The 24,658-nt window shown below is 44.7% G+C and overlaps 2 protein-coding genes across 2 annotated transcripts in view; both read left to right on the top strand.

Annotated features, from left to right (window-relative positions):
* Nucleotides 1-2,020: 2,020 nt before the first annotated feature.
* Nucleotides 2,021-24,658, top strand: part of LOC307126928 (uncharacterized protein) — a 597,805-nt gene continuing 575,167 nt past the window's right edge. The window contains exon 1 of the mRNA XM_079817807.1: nucleotides 2,021-2,080. The gene's annotated coding sequence lies outside the window, so the exon portion shown is untranslated. The remainder of the gene's footprint in view (nucleotides 2,081-24,658) is intronic.
* LOC307126929 (uncharacterized protein) lies at nucleotides 4,844-13,578 on the top strand. Its single transcript, XM_079817808.1, has 2 exons — nucleotides 4,844-5,127; nucleotides 10,794-13,578. Exons 1-2 carry the CDS (start codon nucleotides 5,043-5,045, stop codon nucleotides 11,648-11,650), a joined length of 942 nt encoding a protein of 313 aa, XP_079673934.1. The 5' UTR covers nucleotides 4,844-5,042; the 3' UTR covers nucleotides 11,651-13,578.

Below are 24,658 nucleotides of genomic sequence, written 5' to 3'. Positions count from 1 at the left end.
AGCGTCTGGAGCGAGTGATTTCCATGTTAAGTCGATGTAAAGAAACGTTGACGCGCGCCTGGAGGTCCCGTGGTGTGATTCATGCGTTTGCAGCGAATTCGTGTCTGATGCCCGAGTTGAAAATCTGAACTTTGGCATCTGTTCGCGCTGCGTTAACCAATCAGGAGCCTGCTCGTGATAAGTGGCGACAGAGCAGCGGTGAATCTCTCAATGAATGTTCGATCAACATCAGCCATCTTGTAAAAAGACAACCGTCTAGCACTTGCCCCTTTCGCCTCGAACACGTGTTTCGCTTCAAGCGCTCGATTTATACCCAACACGAATAGAGTGCCAAATTTGCGCCTAGTTGGACACTTAAACATTCAAAATGTTCAAGCGTCCAACGAGATGCGAATTTGCCGCTCTATTCGTGTTCGGTGTGAACGCAGCATTAGAGATATACCGCTAAATATGTTGAACCCTGATGAAAACGCTAAAGCTTATGTGTTTGATGACATATCATCACAGCGATGACATATAATATACCGCTTCCTGCTGCATAAACACTGCTAAACAATGCTCTCCTGCAAAACTGTCAAATGTACGCTAGTTTAAAACCTGTCATGATTGCTCATTTAGGAAATCAATGAGCACACCACTCAATATGCTCAGAGATACAGTATGGAGTAAAGATGTTGATTTCAGATGCCTTCTGAAAGCTGCTACAGGAAATGCTGCCACATATTCGAGATAACCACGTGATTGTCATGAGAGAACTTTGTATTTATTATAATCCACAAACGGGAAACTCAGGAGATTGCAGGAGAATAACAGCTACACATAGCATAGACGAGACCGGACAATGAACAGAGCAAACACATAACCAAAAACCCCAAAATAACAGAATAAACACACTGCACTGTCAGAGAGTGCAAGCAGTACAATTTGATTTGTACTAAAACCCTAACCCTGATGATTTTAAAACGAATCTCAGTAGTATGATAGTATTTGTTATTAATTAAGACAATGTATTTTAAAACCAGATTTATAAATAATATATTACACGCCACATAAATATGTTATAACCCAAAGTTTTCTCCATTGTGTTGCATCATGTGGGAAACGTGACGTTCATGTGGTGTGAAATGCTGAAAAAGAAGGCCTGAAAATGAAAAAATACTATAGTATATTATAGTAAAATTACTCTAGTAAATACTATAGCGTTTTTGAACCGTACTATAGTAAATATACTACAGTAAATTAACAAAGTGTAGTCAATACTATAATATACTACAATATACTGTAGTATATTTACTAAAGTATGGTTCAAATACACTATAGTATTTACTAGAGTAATTTTACTATAATATACTATAGTATTTTTTCATGTGGGCTATGGAAGGCAGTATCAGTCTAGAACGAGGAAAAAATATATATAGAAGAGAATCATTTTAATCCAGAATTCATTCTTTACAATTTTCCACTCAGATAGTTATAAGTAATTGTTTTAAATCCATCATCAGTGTAATATTTCATGGCCATTTTAATATAACGCACTTTAACAAAACAAAGATGAAATGTGATTTTATTTATTGCCCTTATATTCTGTGGAGAAACTGATGGAGTAAGACGGATATATTCATCATGACAGGGATTCAGTTTTAGTAAATACATTTATAAAGTAGATCTTTCTCTGTGACCACAAACTTAATTTTTAACTATTCTTAATGAGTTTGAAATACTCAAAACTTTTTCCAATCCTTTGTGATATGAAGATCAAGAGACTTGACTTTATTCATGATTGAGAATATCACAAATGCTCTGTAGTTGGTTTAATAATTACATCGATAACTTTGGGAATCTGTGATTTACCCTTGAAATCAATCCTTTATCTCATCATTTGAATGTGTGTGTGTGTGTGTGTGTGTGTGTGTGTGTGTGTGTGTGTGTGTGTGTGTGTGTGTGTGTGTGTGTGTGTGTGTGTGTGTGTGTGTGTGAGTGTGAATGTCTTTTATTTTGAACGGGACTTTTATTTTAGTGTGGCGTCATGACGTCATAAGGCTGCGCCGCGCTCCTGCATCGGTGATTCTGCTGAAGAAAGGTCTGTGTTTTTAATCTTTTAAACTGTTTAAATCAGGCGATTCCCGTTCAGACGATTATATGGAGAGCTGTGAAATAAGTGAATGAATGGATGTAATGTATGTATTAACAGTAATGAACACAGTTTTTATGAGTAAAGTGAGTAAATAACGTCAATGAACACGTTTAGTGAGCAGCGATGGGAGAAACGAAGCTTTTGATCTCTAAATGATTCACTGATTCGAATCTTTTGAATCGCCACACGCTGGTGACTCCTGCTGGTCAGAACAGTGGAAATACAACACAAACATACATAAAAACAGCTTTTCAAGTGTTTTATTCAAAGTATTAATTAATCATCAGATAAGATATGTAATATTTGTTCTTTGATCAGTTTTCTTGTGTTGTTTGTTCTATGGATTGCTCAGCTAAACAGGCCAATAAGAGACTATTAACTACTATTATTCCTTTTAATTATACTAAGTGAATTTTCAAGGGGGGACAGAGTTCCAGTTGAAAAAAAAAGGTTAGATTTTTTTATTTAAAGGATTTCTATATTTTATCCACTCAATATTCCACAATATTTTAGCCACATTAACGTAACATAATATATAATAATAAAAACGTAGCAGGATATTCTGTGATAATGGCTGCGCAATGTCGACTTTTGTGATTGGCCAATACCGGCAGACTGCAGCCAATGGAAATGCTTCTCCATTGGTGTGTGCTTGAGGCAAATTATCTGGAATGATGAACTGTGATTTTGACCAAAAGCCTGTAACTTTAACAGATGCCATAACAGAAACTTTGAAATGGATAAAGCTGTGTTAACGTACCTGAAATTATCCTGTCTATTAATAATAATAATATATAAATGGTCATCTAAAAATTATCCGGCCGTCTTGCCCGAAAAGAGCTCGAATTTCGTTATATATCAGATTCAGAAATACATGCGAGTAAAACACAAAACACACACATATGGCAACCCATGCTGGTCAAAATTGGAAATGCAATGAAAACACAGGCCAAGCATGTAATGATACCTGAAAAATAAAATAAGGATTAAAAGGGATTTAAGGGAATAAGAATGGTAAAATAAGTTCTATAGTATAATTGTAGCTTAGCTGTGAGGTAATCCATTAGCTAAACTCTTTGCAAATAGTATTTTATTTAAAATATGCACACATTCACTATTCACTAATACGTCAAAAGTGCAAAATGTGTCTTATAACATATTTTAATAAAATATTGCAAAATTCCATTAAAAATATGAAGTTTACATCATTGTATTATTACTGTGGGTCGTTGAATATTAAATGTTTAGATACTTATATCTCACCACGCACCCAAAAAATGATAAGTCGTTTTTATTGTTATAATAATGATTTTTAGACATGTCAAAAATCAAGTCATATGTGGCTGTAGGTAAAAATAGTATTATTTTAATTTTAAAAGTGTTTGTTTTCCAGTAGATGGCAGCAATCCTCCACTAAACCAAAGTACATGTTCACATTATCATCATGCATAAAAATGAGAAATGTAGATCTTTTTAAAAAGTGGATTTTACATAAAATGTTGCCATTTTATATATATATATATATATATATATATATATATATATATATATATATATATATATATATATATATATATATATATATATTTAAATTATTACAAATTGAGGCAAATAAATTTTAAATACCATAAATCCCCCTTAAACTGCACAATTTTACAGTAAAAACATTACTAAAGCTTGTGATATCACATTTGTTTGAAGGAAATAACTTGTACTTGTCCCCCTCAATATGTGTGATGGTTACGGCCCTGCTTGTCTTGTGTGTTTAGCGGGCTTAGCTAATCAGGCCAATTAGAGAGAATTACTAATAATTTCCCCTTTTCTTATTTATAACAAGGGGTGCGTAGGCTATATTATTAAACTAACCGAAGACAAAGTGTAGAATTCGGAAAATTATGTTGAAAAAAAACAATTATTTTCAAAATAATATACTGTAACAAAGCCTCGTTTGTGTAACCTTTTCCCACACAAGTTTGAAATGTTCCAAATGACCCCAGACATTTATTATAATGGGTTTGTGTGATGATTGTTTTAATTTGAATTGATATAGCTTTTATTTATACTGTAATGTTGAATGTCTATCATTAATGTTTAAAAAGAAAAAAAAATCAGAGACATCAGTAGCAGTTTTAGTATCAGTGATCCTAGCCTTCATAAAAATATGCCATTACAACAAATATTTCAAATATACTGTCTTTAAGTTGTTTCTACATTAATTTGGAGAGTAACTGAATTTATTACATATAAAAAATTACAAACACAGATGTTGAATGTCGTTTTTTAATCGAGATATATTATATATATAAAGGTGAACTAGATTCACCGTTACATGTTTAATTGTTAATTTTCACAGCACTAAACTGAGATGTACAGTAACCTTCCAAAACATTCAACAGATTTATTTAACCTGAGGACAATTTATTTAGATGGTTTTTGTGACCTCTTAAACTGTGCAACAAAAAAAACTAGAGTCCGCCTAGTGATTTTCGGCCATTTCCTTCACTGCCTATAGGAACACATGATTCGAAACAAAAGATTCATAGAGGTTTCAAAGCTTCATGAAGCCGTGTTTCTAAAGCGCCCATTTTTTTGTGAGTAAACATGAGTAGGGTTCATCTCACTCCCTATATTGTGAAGCAGTTATTAAACACCACATGTAAATCATGCCTAAATCTAATGTGTGTTCCTTTATCAATGTGTCCTCTTCAGGTGATTTAAGTCCATGACTCGACCCCTTCCCAGTGCGCTGACTACTGAATTAGCCTGGAGCTGATTGAGACAGGGCCGGACCCAGAGATTTAGTGTGGATCCTGTTGATTATTGTCATCTTAACCATGACAGAGTGTCCAAACACACAGAAGAACTCCTGCTGAAGCCGCTGAGATCCACGGGACACACTATTATAAAGATGATGAATGCGTTTATTAAAGAGGAGAGTGAAGACGTGAAGATTGAAGACACATTCAGAGTCAAACATGAAGACGAACAAACAGGTGCGCTTCATTCTCACACTCATCTCATTTTGCTACTCGGGTAATATATATATATATATATATTAGGGATGCAACAATACAGTTAGTCCACGGTTCAATACATACCTCGGTTTTTACCCACGGTTTTCGGATCGGTTCGGTTCTGATGGCTTTTTGTTATTCTATTCTTAGGCGACAGGAACCGCAAGAGGTTAAAGAGAAAAAAGACTATTTTTTATTGCAATACTCTTTCTTTATTTTACTTAAAAGAATTGAAAAACCTTACTTAAACTTAAAACTTTACTTAAAAAAAACCCATGTACACATTCCTAGTGTATTGGATAATATAAAATAAATATATATAAAGATTTACACTGGCAGCTCAGAGCTGTACAGCAGCATTTAAGTATGAAATTGAATGAATAAATGTAAAAATAAAACACTACATAGACTTCACTATAAAATATACACTGATTCTTATTAAAGCTACTGTATTAGTTCTTCAGTCAAGAGCAGTGAGTGATTTTCTCTGTCTTTTGTTGTTGTATTAACATTAAAGGGATATTTCACTCAAAACTGAAAATTATGTCATCGAGAAATGAATACAGGTTTGAAACAATATTAGAGTGAGTAAATAATGACATAATTTTATAGGTGAACTGTCCCTTTAAGGACCGCGTGTTCACTGGCTGCGCTGCTGTCAGTTTAAGACCTGCGTGCATCTAATATACAGACACGATTGCGATTTTACTTTCACTTTAGACATAACCGACTGTGTTTATGTTAACCTTGTGTGTATTTGACAGTATGAACGCAGTAAGACGAATACTTAGTTCAGTATTCACGTGTTTGACAGGCTTTTAGTGCGCGCGCTCTGAAAAGCGCATGTTAAAACAGTGCACGCGAATGAAACCGGCAAGGCTATGAAAGGCATGCAAATAATTAACTTTCATGATTGTGAATAACTAAAGTGTTCCGTGAGTATAACTCTACCACTAACGTGTGATGTGAATGTATGTTGCGTTGTTCAGTATTGGGATGGAGGCAAATTATAGAATTTGTAGAAAAATAATTAATTAAATGCGAAACCGAAAAAAACGCAATTCACAAGCGCGTATTGAACCGTGAATGCCGTACCGAACGGTTCAATATTATATTGAGAATTGTGGCATCCCTGTGGCATATATATAAATATCAGTTATTTCTATCTTTCGCTGTAGTGTGTTAGTAGGAGATATACGTTTTGTCAGACATCAGCCGATATGCTCCACACAGAGATCTGACCTCACCATCATCAGTCCGTCTGTGATCACATGATCAAACTGAGACTAAATTAAGAGAACCAGATTTCTGAAATGGAAACCAGGAACACACGTCTGCAGTGCATCATGGCTCCAGCGAGGGTTTGCTCTGTCCTCGTGCCGTGGTGCGGCCCTGTATAAACACAAGCATTTACCAGAGTGGACGTGATCAGCTCCGGTGGCCGTGTCGGAGCCTTAATGCGCCTCAGACGGGGTTACACACTACAGCCTCAAGTGTGAGCCGCGTCCCTGGGCGTAACCACCGCAAACTAGTGTTTTTTATGCCACAGACAATCATGCTGCTTGCTAATTGGCTCACTGACGTTGATGAGATTAACCTGAAGTTTGATCAAAATTATCTAAATTTGGTATCGAACGATAAGACCTTTTACGATACTCGATAGTATCGAGGCGATTCGGTCGGTACCAGTCGATATTACAGACATGCTCATTCTAAAGGTTATCTGGTTGATAAGAATATAAGAATATCCTGTAAGTTTCAGAGCTGAAAACGTCTCGGGTTACGACTGTAACCCCTGTTCCCCGAGAAGGGAACGAGACACTGCGTCATCGAGTGACAACACTCTGGGAACACCCACAGCGTAGCACGTCTGAACCATCTTTGTATCTTCCGGATATGCCATCATCTACTATGTCATGACGCAGCACCAATCAGATTGGCTTGATTTCATTCATGCTTCAGATGCGCTACGCTGGGGGCGTTCCCAGAGTGTCGTCACTCGACGACGCAGTGCGAGTTCCCTCGAAGGGGAACTTCCTTGTTAGCTAGACTAACTGAGACTTGTTACAGCACTTGTATATTGCTGATATTGTTGCCCTTCGACTGCTCTAGCTGCTTCTATTGCCCTCATTTGTAAGTCGCTTTGGATAAAAGTGTCTGCTAAATGACTAAATGTAAATGTAAATGTTAGTCAAAGAAAAGCTTTTATAACAATACTTTCTTGAGGTGCGTTGTTCCCTCTCTTGACTGGTAATTTGAAGGAAAAGTACAATCGCGGAAGTTTTGAACATGCTGATGCACGTACTTGGCGTGTGTGTGTGTAACATTACATTTATGCATTTAGCAGACGCTTTTATCCAAAGTGACTTACAACTTGGGAGTACAGGAAGCGATTGGTCATGAAGAGTCGAGTAAGCGCAACAAGTGCCTGAAATACTGAGTCTGTGTACATTGCTCAGTGTAGCACAGGCTAGAGTAGGGAGGGAAAAGGGAAGAAAGAGGAAAAGAAAGGCTTTTTTATGAGGTTAAGTGCTCATGGAAGAGCTGAGTTTTTAGTTGACTCTTGAATGTTCAATGATTCTTCGTTTCGGATTGGCAGTGGGAAGATCGTTCCACCAGCTGGGAACGTTGAATGAAAATGTTCTGGAAAGGGATTTTTTGCCTCTCTGTGATGGTACCACAAGCCGTCACTCCTTAGCTGAACGAAGGCTTCTGGTGGGGGTGTGGACTCGTAGGATCGATTCAAAGTATGCACAAGCTGAGCACGTGGTGGCTCTGTAGGAAAGCGTCAGTGCCTTAAACTTGATGCGAGCAGCGAGTGGTAGCCAGTGCAGAGAGATGAAGAGAGGTGTGACGTGGGTCCTTTTGGGCTCGTTGAAGACAAGACGTGCTGCTGCATTCTGGATCATTTGGAGCGTTATGATCGCACATGATGGAAGTCCAGCCAGAAGCGCATTGCAGTAGTCAAGCCTAGAAATGACCAGGGCCTGGACGAGAAGTTGTGTTGCATGCTCGGTTAGGAACGGTCTGATCTTCCTGATGTTGTGGAGCGCAAACCTGCATGAGCGAGCTGTCTTTGAAATGTGTTCTCTGAAGGACAATTGGTCATCAAATGTTACTCCAAGATTTCTGACTGACTTTGATGGGGAAACCAAGGATATACCTAACTGGATGGTGAAGTCATGTTGTATAGTGGGACTGGCAGGGAAGACGAGAAACTCAGTCTTTGCCAGGTTGAGCTGCAGGTGATGTTTTCTCATTCATGCAGAGATGACCGCCAGACAGCTGGAGATTCGTGCAGCTACTTTGGGGTCGTTTGGTTGGAATGAAAGGTAGAGCTGAGTGTCATCAGCATCACGATGCCTCAGTAAGATGACTCTCACAGTGAGAGGAGGCCTATACAACACTAGGGTCAGTAGCCCAGGAAGCTCCCGGAGAGCCAACAACCTAGAATAATACCCTTCCACCTAGCCTAACTCTAGGAGCGGAGGCCTCAGTACAACGACTCTCATAATGAGAGGAGGCCTATTCTACACTAGGGTCAGAAGCCAAAGAAGCTCCCTGAGAGCCTACAAACCTAGAATAATACCCTTCCACCTAGACTAACTCTAGGAGCGGAGGCCTCAGTAAGACGACTCTCACAATGAGAGGAGGCCTATTCCACACTAGGGTCAGCAGCCCAGGAAACTCCCGGAGAGCCTACAACCTAGAATAATACCCTTCCACCTAGACTAACTCTAGGAGCTGAGGCCTCAGTACAACAACTCTCACAATGAGAGGAGGCCTATTCCACACAAGGGTCAGAAGCCAAAGAAGCTCCCGGAGAGCCTAAAACCTAGAATAATACCCTTCCACCTAGACTAACTCTAGGAGCAGAGGCCTCAGTAAGACGACTCTCACAATGAGAGGAGGCCTATTCCACACTAGGGTCAGTAGCCCAGGAAGCTCCCGGAGAGCCAACAACCTAGAATAATACCCTTCCACCTAGACTAACTCTAGGAGCGGAGGCCTCAGTAAGACGACTCTCTAAATCGAGAGGAGACTTACAATGCCTTTACGCTCAGGTCATCTTGCAAGGAGGCTCACCGAGAACCTACCACTTGCAATCGCTATCCTAGCGGAGCTCTAGGGAGCAGAGGCCTCAAACATATATGCTCGCAGTAGCCAAGGAGGCTCACAGAGAGCCTAGCGACTTAGCGACGGATGCCTCAGCTAGGTCTCTCACTTTAGAGAGTTGTCATGCTATGTCCAACACCCGGGGCAGCTACCAAGGAGGCTCACCGAGAGCCTAGCTACTTGATAATGCTACCCAAGTGGAGCTCTGAGGAGCGGAGGCCTCTAAACAAAGCGACTCTATAGCAAGAGGAGGCCTAACAACGCTTCATAATACAGGCAGTAACCAAGGAGGCTCTGAGAGAGCCTAACGACTTAGTAAACCTACAAGCGCCAGACAGACCACCCGTCTGTGCCGAACCATCAGGAAGGCAGCTGTTGGTATTAAAAACACACTGCCAAAAACATCATAGGTCCAGCTTCAGGGGCCTGGTGTAAACACTTCACACCTCATCCGCGCTCTAACCCTTCAAGGAGAAGGAGCTCGAGAGGTTGTGCTCACCCTCTGGTCCCTCCTCCAGTCCTCAAACTGGGGCGGGCCAGCCCCCTTCGTATCTTGAGGCGCAGATCTGGTATGAAGGTCTTAAAAGCTGCGGAGTGTGCCTTCGCCTCCTAAAACCTCCAGTCCACCACCTCAACAGATGAGCCAAAACGTTTGGAAAGTAAAAATGGGGGAAGGAAAGTAAAAATGCATCGTGGAGAAAAATTTTTTCTTTCTCCCCGATGTCAGCCAGTTTTACCCAAAGCTGTCTCTTTGTAGCCACTATGGCCAGTATAGATCGACTGATCGCAGCGGAAGTTTGTTGGTGGCACAGAGAGTCAAATCTATGGTGCGGTGAAGCTGCCTCTGGCCCTTCAGCAGATCAGCCTGATCCGCTGCAGCATATGCTTTTCCATTAAAGAGAGATGTAACACGCAGCGGCTAGTTGGCAGAGACAGAGACTTATTAACAATTATTAACTTATTATTAAACCATATTAACGCCTTAGACAAGCATTCAAACAACAGGTATTCTGAAGACAAGAAAGTGGATGACGTAGTTGACAGGTGCCCTTTTATACTTGCTGTCGCACCAGTGGTGACCTAGGCTGCCAGTGTCAAGTTCATTGTCATGTTTAGACTCATGCTTCAGACTGGTCATGTTGGAGGCATTCCCCATAGCGCCCCCCAGTGGATCCTTTCGAAAGGGAACCTACTTGAATGTTTTCTGAACATTTATTGACCCCATTCTTCTTGTTAAATCCTGGGACCTGCAGTATATTTTTTGACCTCCCACTCCAACCACACCAAAGGTAAAATTACCTGCTTCTGCTAGATGTGTGTTGGGAACCGCAGGATCCTTATCCAGTGCTCTACAGTGGGTTTTCATAAGGGCTTTGATAACTGCCAGCTTGAAAGTATTTGGGACGTTCTGAGATTACAGGTTACACATTATTAAGTTTAGTGGGTATAGGATCTAGAATACATGTTGTTGGATTTGATGTTTTACACGCCTAATGGTGCTAACTGGTTTTTGTTTCTTTTCACCCTAGACCTGATGGAGCTGAAAGAAGAGAGTCAAGAACTGAATGAACTGGAAGAGAAAGATCAGTATGAGAAATGTCATGATTTCTCGACTGGGGAGAAATCTATTAGTTACTCACCAACTCATAAAACAACTGGAGACCTCCAGATGAGAGGTCACACCAGAGACCACGTGGTCATCCACAGTAGAAAGAAGCCTCACACCTGCAAACTGTGTGGGAAGAGTTTCTCACTAAAAGGAAATCTTACAACTCACATGAGAGTTCACACTGGAGAAAAGCCTCACACCTGCCAACTGTGTGAGAAGAGTTTCTCTCTAAAAGGAAATCTTACAACTCACATGAGAGTTCACACTGGAGAGAAGCCTCACACCTGCAAACAATGTGGGAAGAGTTTCTCACTAAAAGAAAATCTTACAACTCACATGAGAGTTCACACTGGAGAGAAGCCGTTTGTTTGTGATCAGTGTGGAAAGAGTTTCAGATATAAAGAAAACCTTAATCATCACACAAGGACTCACTCAGGAGGGAACTGTTTCATATGCCCTCACTGTGGAAAGAGTTTCACACAGAGATTAAACCTTGAGAAACACATGAGGATTCACACTGAAGAGAAGCGGTTCACCTGCCCTCAGTGTGGAAAGAGTTTCACAAAAAGAATAAGCCTTGAGAATCACATTAGGATTCACACTGGAGAGAAGCCGTTCACCTGCCCTCAGTGTGGAAAGAGCTTCACGATTAAAGTAAACCTTACTATTCACTTAAGAATTCACACCGGAGAGAAGCCGTACAAGTGTGTTCAGTGTGAGAAAAGTTTTACATATCACACAGAGCTGAAACGACATTTACAAACTCATTCTGTGTAATATTAACGACCCCATGGTTTGTGTTTTGTTACATTTCTGTGTGTCTGTCTAGGAACGTCAACTGATCGGTTCCTGCAGGCTGATTGATGCTACAGGTGCTGGTCATATAATTAGAATATCATCAAAAAGTTGATTTATTTCACTAATTCCATTCAAAAAGGGAAACTTCAACTTCACTTCAAATGTTTATTTCTTTTAATTTTGATGATTATAACTGACTATTAACTCAAAACACCTGCAAAGGCCTTTAAATGGTCTCTCAGTCTAGTTCTGTAGGCTACACAATCATGGGGAAGACTGCTGACCTGACAGTTGTCCAAAAGACGACCGTTGACACCTTGTACAAGGAGGGCAAGACACAAAAGGTCATTGCAAAAGAGGCTGGCTGTTCACAGAGCTCTGTGTCCAAGCACATTAATAGAGAGGCGAAGGGAAGAAAAAGATGTGGTAGAAAAAAGTGTACAAGCAACAGGGATAACCGCACCCTGGAGAGGATTGTGAAACAAAACCCATTCAAAAATGTGGGGGAGATTCACAAAGAGTGGACGGCAGCTGGAGTCCGTGCTTCAAGAACCACTGCACAGACGTATGCAAGACATGGGTTTCAGCTGTCGCACTCTTGAACAACAGACAGCGTCAGAAGGGTCTCGTCTGGGCTAAAGACAAAAAGGACTGGACTGCTGCTGAGTGGTCCAAAGTTATTTTCTCCAGAGGGTTCCAGAGTCTGGAGGAAGAGAGGAGAGGCACACAATCCACGTTGCTTGAGATCCAGTGTAAAGTTTCCACAGTCAGTGATGGTTTGGGGTGCCATGTCATCTGCTGGTGCTGGTCCACTGTGTTTTCTGAGGTCAGAGGTCAACGCAGCCGTATACCAGGAAGTTTTAGACCACTGCATGCTTCCTGCTGCTGACCAACTTTATGGAGATGCAGATTTCCTTTTCCAACAAGACTTGGCACCTGCATACAGTGGCAAAGCAACCAGTACCTGGTTTAAGGACCATGGTATTCCTGTTCTTAATTGGCCAGCAAACTCGCCTGACCTTAACTCCATAGAAAATCTATGGGGTATTGTGAAGAGGAAGATGCAATATGCCAGAAGAGCTGAAGGCCACTATCAGAGAAACCTGGGCTCTCATAACACCTGAGCAGTGCCACAGACTGATCGACTCCATGCCACGCCACATCGCTGCAGTAATTCAGGCAAAATGAGCCCCAACTGAGTATTGAGTGCTGGACATGCTCATACCTTTCAGTTGGCCAAGATTTCTAAAAATCCTTTCTTTGTTTTGGTCTTAAGTAATATTCTAATTTTCTGAGATACTGAGTTTGGGATTTTCCTTAGTTGTCAGATATAATCATCAAAATTAAAAGAAATAAACATTTGAAATATATCAGCCTGTGTGTAATGAATGAATATAATATACAAGTTTCACTTTTTTAATGGAATTAGTGAAATAAATCAACTTTTTGATGATATTCTAATTATATGACCTGCACCTGTATGTCCTGATTGGTGCACAGTACTTTAAAAAGCACGTCATCACTTCCTCTACAGAAAGATCTTGTGTTTTGAGCAGGGAGAGTTTTGATTGTATAGTGCAGAGTTTGTGTGAGTGTGTAAGGAGAGTTTGAATGTGTCAAGAGTATTAGAGGCTGTATGTATTGCTTGTTTGTTTGAATTGAACGTTGTTTGTTTCTGAGGAACTTTGTTGATATATTTGACCCTTTGCCTGTTTTCTGACACTAATTTTGGATTGCCCTTTCCATTTTATTTGCCTGGTTATGAATATATTGTAAATACTGAGTATTTGGGGAAAGTATAGTCTGAAGCCACTTTTGTGTATTTCTAAATGTTTTGTTTGTCATTTTGGCCTGGTCAGCTCTGGAATCAAGAGTCCCAAATGAAGACAATAAATCATCATTGTTCCAAAGTCACTGCATTTTTAGAGTCTTTCATGCACCCTTTTCCCTAGTCGAGTTCGAAACAGATAAGAGGTTTAAACAAAGGAGCGAATTCAACAATCATCTGCACATTCACTCTGGAGAAAGACAATTCAATTGTGATTAGTGCAATAAAAAGTGAATTTGTGTTTTTGTTAAAGAAGTCCTTTACAGAATAAAAGTTTATTCAAGTGTGCTATCAGTATACTACCTTTAAACTAAAAATTACAATCTGCAAAGAAGTAGAGAAATGAAACCTGTCCATGTTCAAGCGCTGAAGTTTGCCACCCCTGCTCTATATTCAGATATTTAGACAACAAATATTCTGGGGGCCATGATCGTTTTGTGAAAATTATCAAAAAAATTATGCTTCCTCTGGCTGGCACGTGCATCAGTGAGCCTTGGCCGCCCATGACCCTGTGGCCGGTTCTCCACTGTTCCTTCCTTGGAGCACTTTTGATAGAGACTGACCACTGCAGACTGGGAACACCCCACAAGAGCTGCAGTTTTGGAGATGCTCTGACTCAGTCTCTAGCCGTCACAATCTGGCCCCTCAAATCCTTACGCTTGCCCATTTTTCCTGCTTCTAACACATCAACTCTGAGGACAACATGTTCACTTGCAGTATAAAACTACTAAAGTTGTAGTTTACAGAGAATATATCACTGAGAATAATACACTCTTTCCTTGAATAAACTCCAGGGTTAGCACTGCCCCAAGGCCGATGTTGCTGATATCCATGTGCAACTTAAAGGAATGGTTGAAATCAGGGGAGTCTCAACACTGGCGCTTGTTGCAGGGCTTCTTTCAATTCTTCAAACGCCCTCTCACAATCGGAAGCCCACTCCCATACAGCGTTTTTAAACATGCAGAAGAGCATCACATTCTGAGAAATGAGGAATAAAAGGATGTTACTCGCCTGGAAGTACTCCTTTTAAGGGCTTGGGAACGGTAAATGTACTTATGGCCTCCCCTTTCGCTGGGTCAGTCTTCACCCCTCCTTCAGAGATAATGTGTCCAAAGAACGAAAGGAACTCCACTTATGCAGATTTAGTTTCCACAGATGGCTATAGTGATCCTGGACAGTGGCAGAGGAGACTAACATTTCTATTCATTTCCCACTGGATTGTACGATCAGAAGAGCTGAAAGAGCTCTCTCTCTCTCTTCCTGATTTGCATCAGATATGAGTCATCACGTGTTCATTCGATCTCTGCAGCTTGGATCATCTTGCGTGAATCAACGTGACCATAATCCTGCCCTCCTGCATGACGCTGTCCTGTGTACCAGAGCCGGCCCAAGGCATAAGCGAACTAAGCGACTGCTTAGGGCCCCCAAGAACACATGAAATGTCTTCTTTTTTTGTATGTTTTTTTATGATGATTGAAATCGTGAAATGGCTTTAAACAATTACTAAATAAACTGCACAATGTTAAGTTTTGTAATATAGGCACGGATTGATTCTGACAGCGCTGCACGAGCTGGCGGCGCCATTGGCCGGACACTATTCGCTTGTTAGCCAGGTTTCAAAGTCCAAAGTGCGAGAAAACTCTGCACTAAAACGTAATGTTACTCGTTAGTTGCCCGGTAACCTTTTTATGAATAGATGGATTTGAGAATGCGGTATGGTTTAGTGTGAATATCTTGTCTGACGTGCTGCATGTTTTGGAGTAGCCTACAGCATCGCTTCAGTTTCTCAGTAAATGTTTTTCTGCAAGTGCTATATCGTCCCCTTGGAAAGTTGTGTAGCCTACATTTTGGAAGTTTTTATTTAGAAAATAAAAAGGTTCTTTCTACACAGTCGAATGGAATGCAAAAAATAAAATTGTATTTCCGCCAAAATAAAAGCTCTATTTAATGTTTGAAAAAAATCAGAATTTCTTGTTGTTAAAAGAAGTCTCTTCTGCTCACCAAGGCTGCATTTATTTGATCAAAAATACAGTAATATTGTGAAATATTATTATAATGCAAAACAGCTGTTTTCTATGTGAATATATATAGTGTAATTTATTCCTGTGATCAAAGCTGTATTTTCAGCATCATTACTCCAGTCTTCAGTGTCACATGACCCTTCACAATCAGTCTTCAGTCAAACCAGTCTCAGAACTGTAGTACTATAAGGCTTTGAATATTAACACCTGACCACTCTTGTGGGTTTGCTACCGTTACAATTAGGCTAAAAACCATATAAGTGTAAAAACATGACAGTCAGACATGATAGGGGCCTTCCAAATAAAATTCTGCTTAGGGCCTCATAAGGGCTTGGGTCGGCCCTGCTGTGTACACTTCCTCGTCCTGTGCTCTGTGAAGAACAAACCAATTCTACATTCCTACACATGAAATAAAAAAAAACTTATAAACATATGGTAATTATGGCATATGTTTTGTGTATGATTTATGTGGCATATGTTTTATATTCATGGGATTTAGGCTTTTTTATTTCAATAATGGATGTTTACATTATAAATGCTAAACAGGTGTAGCGATTAGCTCCATATAAAATGCTAAATATAACATGTTTTAACATCATCATATGAATGGAATCCCCATTATATCTTGACAGGAAGCTAATACAAACACTTGATGGTGCTCTAAAGTGACATTTTGAGTGAAAGAGCTAACTCGCTCTAATGCACCTGTTGGACCATGAGCTATATCTGTTTCACAATCTATTTTGTTTCAAGAATTCACATAAGGTCTCAAGAATATGCTTTTATTTTGTTTGTTTTCTAGAAAGACTTCAGATAATATGTGGATTACTGTTAACCCTCTATGGCATGTGTGATGGATGTTAATATTCATTAGTAAACATTCACTGTGTGAATATTAGATTTCACTAATAATCCATCCTGTCAATTTTCATTTATTTAGTTACTTTATATTATTTTTATCTAAGGAAATGTTATAATTTTGTTTTGAGCTTTATCATTGTTGTTTGGAAAAGAGTTTTATGATTAATGGTATGGGCACATGACGTCATCTGTTTCGCCCGCGCTGCAGCGTCCTCAGTCTGCATTGAGATTGCAAAATCTGAAAAAAGTCCCAGAACCAGATTTAGTTTTTTTGCCTCAGGGCAACAATGTGCCATAAAGGCCTTCAGTAGATGCGCTCCCGGTACACAAGAAGAGTATTTACGTGCTTGCAAAACCAAAGATATATTATGTCTATGGCCAAAACCATTCACACACTTTTTGCTAACTGGCAAGCAGCATTAGCAGCTCATCTTCTTCTTTGTCAACTTACTACTTCTTCGTCGTATCAATTAGGGCTGCAGCTATCGATTCTTTTTGTAATTGATTAATCTAGCACTTAATCGATCGATTAATCGATTGATCGGATAAAAAAAAATTAACAACCAAAACAAATAATGTATAACGAAAATGAAGAGGAAAAGCAATTTAATTTATTAACATGCTCAACAGGTTTCATGCTGTAATCTAGCCCTGACATCAAAGTAGATATCTGTTTTATGTAGATTTCTACACCTGCAGCATTTACCATTAGGCTACTAGCAAATAATATATAATTTCTGGGGTGAGCCTATTTGCTATGGTAATCTAGAAACCTGCGTGTGTCCGTGTGTGTGTGTGTGTGTGCGCGTGCATGCGTGCCGTGGGTGAGGAAGAGTGATGCCCCAGTCAGACCAGTTGCTTCACTGCAGTTTGGTGCGGCAGAAATGCATACATTAATTTCTAATAGAACGCTGCATTTGGCTTGCATCACTTGCATTGCGGTGCATTTTAGGTAAAGCATCCGTTCGAAAAATCACGTCACAACATCACGTCCCGGTGTATACTGTGAATGCTGAAATTATTGTTGTGTGGCTACATAAAAGTTTAAGCATATGTGATGCATTGCCGCGATCGGTCTGACTGGCTCGTGAGAGAGACGAGGGTGCGTGTGTGCGTGTGTGTGTGTGTGTGTGTGTTCTTTTTTAGAATGTAATGATCCCAAACTTTAGACATTCTCTGCCGTTTATGGACATCTTTACTCTCCGCCATCGCGCCAACTAAATTTAAAATGTATCACGCGCTATGGTGTGCTTCCTGAACATTGAACAGGTCCATGTGAATCAGATCCCTGCGCGTATAGTGCGCATCATAGGAATTTAACCAGGCTTCGAGGCAGAATTTTTGCCTCGAGGAATTTTTGTAATCGAGTTAATCGAGTAACTCGATGAATCGTTTCAGCCCTAGTATCAATGTGTGCTCGGCAAGACCGTTTTGTGCTTGAGCGCCACCAAGTCGTGTTTTAATATCACTTCAGCAGCTCCAGCCACGTGAACAAAAGCGCCGATCTCATTGGTCGGTCAGTTCTTAACGCGCCGCGTCAAAATAAAAAAACGAACCCGAGGCGTTTTTTAAAAAATGACGCTCTTACGCCTGGCGTTTGGCGCGTCGGTGTGCATACTCACATTGGCGCCCTTTGTTTAGTCACAAGGCGTTAAACGTCGGCGATAAAAATCGTCCCGGTGTGAACAGGCCTTAAGGGTACTAAAACTCCAAGGTTTTCTACATAGATGTTCAATAGGGAAAACAAGCAATATGTGCATTAGATAAAGTTTTATTTTGAAAAACATCAAACAATACAAAAACACTACTACTAATTACAGCTAACACCTCATGTATTATATTCATACATCAATCAGGCATAACATAATGACCACTGACAGGTGAAGTTAATAACACTAATGATCTCCTGTTAGTGGGTGGGATATATTGGGCAGCAAGTGAACATTTTGTCCTCAAAGTTGATGTGTTAGAAGCAGGAAAAATGGGCAAGCGTAAGGATTTGAGCGAGTTTGACAAGGGCCAAAATGTGATGGCTAGACGACTGGGTCAGAGCATCTCCAAAACTGCAGCTCTTGTGGGGTGTTCCAGGTCTGCAGTGGTCAGTCTCTATCAAAAGTGCTCCAAGGAAGGAACAGTGGTGAACCGGCCACAGGGTCATGGGTGGCTAAGGCTCATTGAGACCCGTCAAGGTGCCCATGCTGACCCCTGTCCACCACCGAAAGCACCAACAGCATCAGAACTGGACCACGGAGCAATGGAAGAAGGTGGCCTGGACTAATAAATCACGTTCCCTTTCGTTCAGTCACTACGACGTACGTTAGTGACTAACGAATGGGGGTTTCGCTTAGAAGCCAATCATCTTCGAGTATTCAACAGCGCCCAATGGCAGTGCCAATGCCATGGGCATGCGGAATTTGCATGCGTAACTCCGCCCCACCTCGTGGGTATATAAGGAAGTACGCTGGCAACATCGCATTATGTTTCTGCTTTGGAGCCAAGAGGATCTCTTCACTCCTACAAGCCTGAATTCTGAAGTCTTCTCTTCAGTCTTCGAGACCAGCGGTTCTCCAGGGTGTTGGTGTTACGGCGCGTTCCAGCGATCTCATGCTGCCTGCCTGCTGATCTGTGCAGTGATCTGCAAAAGCTGTGTGTGTGTTTCCCTGGGCGCTTCGGCACTCTGCAGAGCTTTCCTCTCACAAAAAGAGCTTGCGCGTGGCACGTCTTTTTCAAGACGGTTCGCCCGTGCACTTCCGGGTGCGATCGATCTCCGTTGCTGTCTATGGGCACATTCACTGCTCGATGTGTTTGGGCTTCAGCACGTTCGGGCAGTGTTTGTGGATGCGTCATGTTCCCACTGCGGGAACGTGACCATCGCGATGTTGCGGTCGAGACTCAGTGATCTCCGTGAGGAGAGAGAGTCCCCTCTGCCACACCCCAATCTACCGTCTCCGAGTGAGGTGGTACTTTGGCTGGTGGCCAGGGTGACCTGAGTGCGGTGCCGTGGTATTAAGAACCCCGACGATCATTCCTCGGGCCACGCCCCCTCTCGCACATTGCTTAAACCCGCGAGTGTTGGACTGAAACAGCGGCCCGTCTCTGACGCCTCGTTCGTTTCGTCCACGCTCCAGATAGCAGTGAGATGTCGATCGCCGCATCCCAAGGTGGGCTGGAGTCCTTTGGGGATGACGATTAGGAGTTGTGCTCCGCCTCCGGGTGTGTTAGCGCTGCCTGATCTGACCTAAAGTTGACAGCCATGTTATCTCGGGCAGCCGCGAGTCTCGCGCTGGTGTGGAACTCCGCCCAGTCGCGAGTGCTCGTGGTTGCGCGATTGGTTTTTGGGGACGGCACCCGACAGCTGTTGGGCCCCGCCCCCAATGCCTTTCGCTCCCGAGGTGCATGAGGAGATCACGCAGTCCTGGAAGTCCCCGTGCTTCCCGCGATCGTTTGGTGGCCTCCTCCGCCTTCTCTGCCCTTGATGGGGCCGCGGCCTAGGGTACACTGGGGCCCCCTCACCCCCACTGTTGAACTCTCTGTTGCGCACTACGGTGTCCACAGAGGGCTTGACGTGGCGTGGTGTGGCTGTCCTAAGCACCCTCCCAAAGCCTGTGGGCTCGTCTACTTCGGTGGCGTGGTCCAGCAGAGCTACGGGCAGGCCGCCGCCCCGTTGCACATGCACAAGGGTGGAGCCGACCCAGGGCTCTTCATTGAGCTGCGTGCCGCGACAGATCCCGCCCCTGGGCGGTGAAGGTGGCCACACGCTCCCTGGGTCGGGAGATGTCCACAGCTGTGGTCCGGGAGAACACCTGGCCTTACCTGGTGATTTGGAGGACGTTGAGTGGGCCCGCCCCCTCAACTCACCCATATCCCAGGCTGGCCTCTTCGGCGGCGCGGCTGGGAACTGCGCCCAACAGTTCTCGGCCGCCCCAGAGCAGACTGAGGCTGTAACACGTACTGCCCCGGCGGCCAGCTGCTGCACCAGCCGCCGGCTCAGTCGCCTCAGTCCGCTCGCCGCCGAGGGCGCCCTCCCTCTTCCCGCCCGGCCCCAGCAGCAGCCTTAAACTGGGCCGCGCCGTGGAGGTGGTTGAGGATGTCGCCCAGTCCGCTCCCCAGACTGGTTAAACGCCACGCTGGAGGTGGACAACTCAGAGATGGGTTCCAGTTCTTCCCAGGAGATGGTAGCAGGGCCTCTCCTTCCCCTGGTGGAGGGCCGGGGGAAAATCCTTCCGCTGCTGGCCCCCGGGCTAGCAGCGCTTGGGAAGAACTCATGTTCCTGTCTCTGAGGACCCAGAGACCGGTGATGACAGTGCGCGCCACCCACGGGTCCCGCCACTCGCATCCCTCTCTGTCGCCAGCCTCCTGGCAGAGCAGACCCCAGTGGAACGCGCGTCCTTCCCTGGTCTCCTCTGTCAGGACGCAGCCGTTAACCGCACCCCCACACCGGGACGTCCAACAGCCTCCCTTGTCCGGGTCGGTAACGCTGCATCGCTGCCCCACTCCGGGTACACCTGTAGTCCGATTGACCCCGCTGGTGCAGTTCCTGGGAGCCTAGCTTCAGATTCCAGGGCTGTCCCGCTGGGTCGCGAAAGACAGTCAGGTGCGGCTACGCGATTCAGTTCGCGCAGGTTCCTCCCTGCTTCCGGGGAGTCCGTTCCACTATGATCGGGGCTAATGCCCCCGTCATGCGAGCGGAGGTTGCCACCCTACTGGCGAAGGGTGCGATCGAACCTGTCCCTCCAGCCGAGGTGAATTCCGGGTTTTACAGCCCGTACTTCATTGTACCCAAAAAGACCGGTGGGCTTGACCGATCCTGGACCTGCGCGTCTTGAACCGTTACCTCCACCGGTTTCCGTTCAAGATGTTGACAGCGAAACGCCTTTTCGAATGCGTTCGTCCAGACGATTGGTTGCAGCGATCGACCTGAAGGACGCCTACTTCCATGTCTCCATTCTACCTCGACACAGACCGTTCCTACGGTTTGCTTTCGAGGGGCGGGCATATCAGTACGCAGTTCTACCATTCGGGCTATCTCTGTCCCCTCGCGTCTTTACGAAGATTGCCGAGGCAGCCCTTGCGCCCCTTCGGCAGCACGGGGTTCGCATCCTGAATTACCTCGACGACTGGCTCATACTGGGTCACTCTCGAGAGCAGGTTTGTGGACACAGAGATTTGGTGCTCCATCACCTAGCCCGTCTGGGCCTTCGGGTCAACTGGGAGAAGAGCAAACTTTGCCCCGCGCAGAGGATCTCTTTTCTCGGTATGGATCGACTCGGTCGCCATGTGCGCGCAGCTTTCGAGCGAGCGCGCGCAGTCTCTGCTGACTTCCCTTCGACAAGTCGAGGGCAAGAGTGCGGTTCCACTGAAACTGTTTCAGAGGCTCCTGGGGCATATGGCATCTGCAGCCGCGGTAACGCCGCTCGGATTGCTTCATATGAGACCGCTTCAGCACGGGCTACGCGATCGAGTCCCGAGATGGGCATGGCGGTCTGGCACGCTCCGGGTACAAGTGACTCGGGCCTGCTTACAGACTCTCTCCCCGTGGTCGTACCTCAGTTTTCTACGGACCGGAGTGTCCTTAGAACGAGTTTCCAGGCATCTTGTTGTATCAACTGATGCATCATCCACGGGCTGGGGTGCCATGTGCAATGGACAAGCAGCCACGGGCTCCTGGATAGGACCCCAGCGCCTCCTGCATGTCAATTGCCTCGAGTTGCTGGCAGTACGGTTCGCCCTGCACCGCTTCCGAGCGTTGCTGAAGGGTCAACATGTACTAGTCAGGACAGACGACACGGCCGGGCGGTCTACGCTCCCGCCGTATGTCTCAACTCGCCCGCCATCTCGTTTTTTGGAGTCAGAAGCATCTGAGGTCCCTTCATGCTGTCCACATCCTGGGAGTCCTGAACCGTGCAGCCTACGAGCTCACGGCTTCAGCCACTTCCTGGAGAATGGAGACTCCATCCCCAGACGGTCCAGCTGATATGGGAACGGTTCGGCGACGCACAGGTAGTCCTGTTGCCTCCCAGGACTCTTCCCATTGCTCCCTGTATTATTCCCTGACCTATGGTCGGCACGGATGCACTGGCGCACAGCTGGTCGTCGGGGCTACGCAATTATGCGTTTCCCCCAGTGAGCCTTCTCGCACAGGTACTGTGCAAGATCAGGGAGGACAAGGAGCAGGTCATTTTGGTCGCCCCGTTGGCACGGCCCGGACCTGGTTCTCAGAACTGCTACTCCTTGCGACAGCCCCTCCCTGGCCTATTCCTCTGAGACTCCTCACTCAGAGACGGGGCACCTTTTGGCACCCGCGTCCAGCGTTCTGGAAGCTCCACGTGTGGCTTCTGGACGGGACGCGGCTGGTTTGAGTAGCCCTCCACCTGCGGTGGTCGCTACCATCACTTCCGCTAGGGCAGAGTCTACACGACACCTCTATGCGTTGAAGTGGGACCTCTTCGTCACATGGTGCTCTTCCCGCCAGGAAGACCCCTGGAAATGCCCGATCGGGTCTGTGCTTCGTTTCTCCAGGAGGGGGTGGGACGAAGGCTGTCTCCTTCCACCCTTAAGTGTACGTGGCCGCAATATCTGCCTACCACGATCTCCTGGGAGACAAAAAGGTAAGTAGCAGCACGACCTGATCATCAGGTTCCTGAGGGGGGCGAGGAGACTGAATCCTCCTCGCTCTCCTCTCGTTCCCTCTTGGGACCTCTCAGTAGTCTTAAGTGCTCTGCAGAGGCCTCCCTTTGAGCCTTTGCGGTCGGCTGAGATTAAGTTCTTGTCTATGAAGACGGCTCTGCTGACCGCATTGGCCTCGCTTAGAGGGTCGGGGACCTGCAAGCATTTTCGGTTGACGAAGCGTGCCTTGAGTTCGGGCCGGCTAACTCTCACGTGATCCTGAGACCCCGGCCCGGATATGTGCCCAAGGTTCCCACCACTCCGTTCCGAGATCAGGTGGTGAACCTGCAAGCGCTGCCTTTGGAGGAGGCAGACCCAGCCTTGGCATTGCTCTGTCCAGTACGCGCTCTCCGCGCCTACGTAGACATGACGCAGTGTTTCAGGACCTCAGACCAGCTCTTTGTCTGTTATGGTGGAGAGCGGAAGGGAAGTGCTCTCTCAAAGCAGAGGTTGTCTCACTGGATAGTGGACACCATTGTTTTGGCTTACCAGCAGCAAGGCCGACCATGTCCCCTTGGTGTGAGGGCACACTCCACCCGGAGTGTGGCCTCCTCTTGGGCTCTAGCGCATGGCGCCTCGCTAACAGACATCTGCAGAGCTGCAGGCTGGGCGACACCCAACACATTCGCCAGATTCTACAATCTCAGAGTGGAGCCAGTGTCCGACTATGTACTCGCCCCTACGGGTGGCCGGTAATGGACCAGGCTCAGGTGTCTTCGCTTGCTCGCCATTCCACTCCCAGGACTGGATACGTGCGATATTTTCCTCAGGTGAGCTCCCCGAGAGCCCTGAGCTCCTCCAGCACTGCTTACGCCGACATCAGTTCAGTCTGCCCTTTCGAGCCCAGACCCTCATGTCCGGCCAGGTGCTCCGTGTGCATGGTTCCCCTCCGGCGATCCCCACACGAGTATTTCCACCGTAAGCCTCCTCAGCGAGCAGGTGTCTTTCCCTTGGCAAGTCCCTGCCGCCCCTAGGGTTAAAAATCCACCTTCGGCTGGTACCCTAGAGATCTTCCATATGCAGCCCTTAGCGGGTCATATGTGTATTCTCTAAGTCCTCCCCACGGGTAGGCATCTTGGCATTCCCTCAATGGGATATGCTTCCCAGTGTACCTTGGTAATCCTGTGATAAGTGGGAGTCCTTCGTCCGTACTAGTCTTACGACAGGGTACTCACACTTACGCAGGGCACTGGATGACAGCTGAGTGGCGTTGTTGTATAGGATCCCCCATTCGTTAGTCACTAACGTACGTCGTAGTGACTGAACGAAAGGGAACGTCTTGGTTACGTATGTAACCCTCGTTCCCTGAGGAGGGAACGGAGACGTACGTTTCCTTGCCACGTCAGCTGTGCTGCCTGGAACGCGGAGTTCAGTCTTGGCTCCTGCAGCAGTAACATAATGCGATGTTGCCAGCGTACTTCCTTATATACCCACGAGGTGGGGCGGAGTTACGCATGCAAATTCCGCATGCCCATGGCATTGGCACTGCCATTGGGCGCTGTTGAATACTCGAAGATGATTGGCTTCTAAGCGAAACCCCCATTCGTTAGTCACTAACGTACGTCTCCGTTCCCTCCTCAGGGAACGAGGGTTACATACGTAACCGAGACG

This window comes from Gobio gobio (genome assembly GCF_949357685.1).
Source record: "Gobio gobio genome assembly, chromosome: 5".
NCBI lineage: Eukaryota > Metazoa > Chordata > Actinopteri > Cypriniformes > Gobionidae > Gobio > Gobio gobio.
The sequence above is the reverse complement of the archived record's forward strand: the minus strand, read 5'-3'. Positions and strand labels throughout refer to the sequence as shown.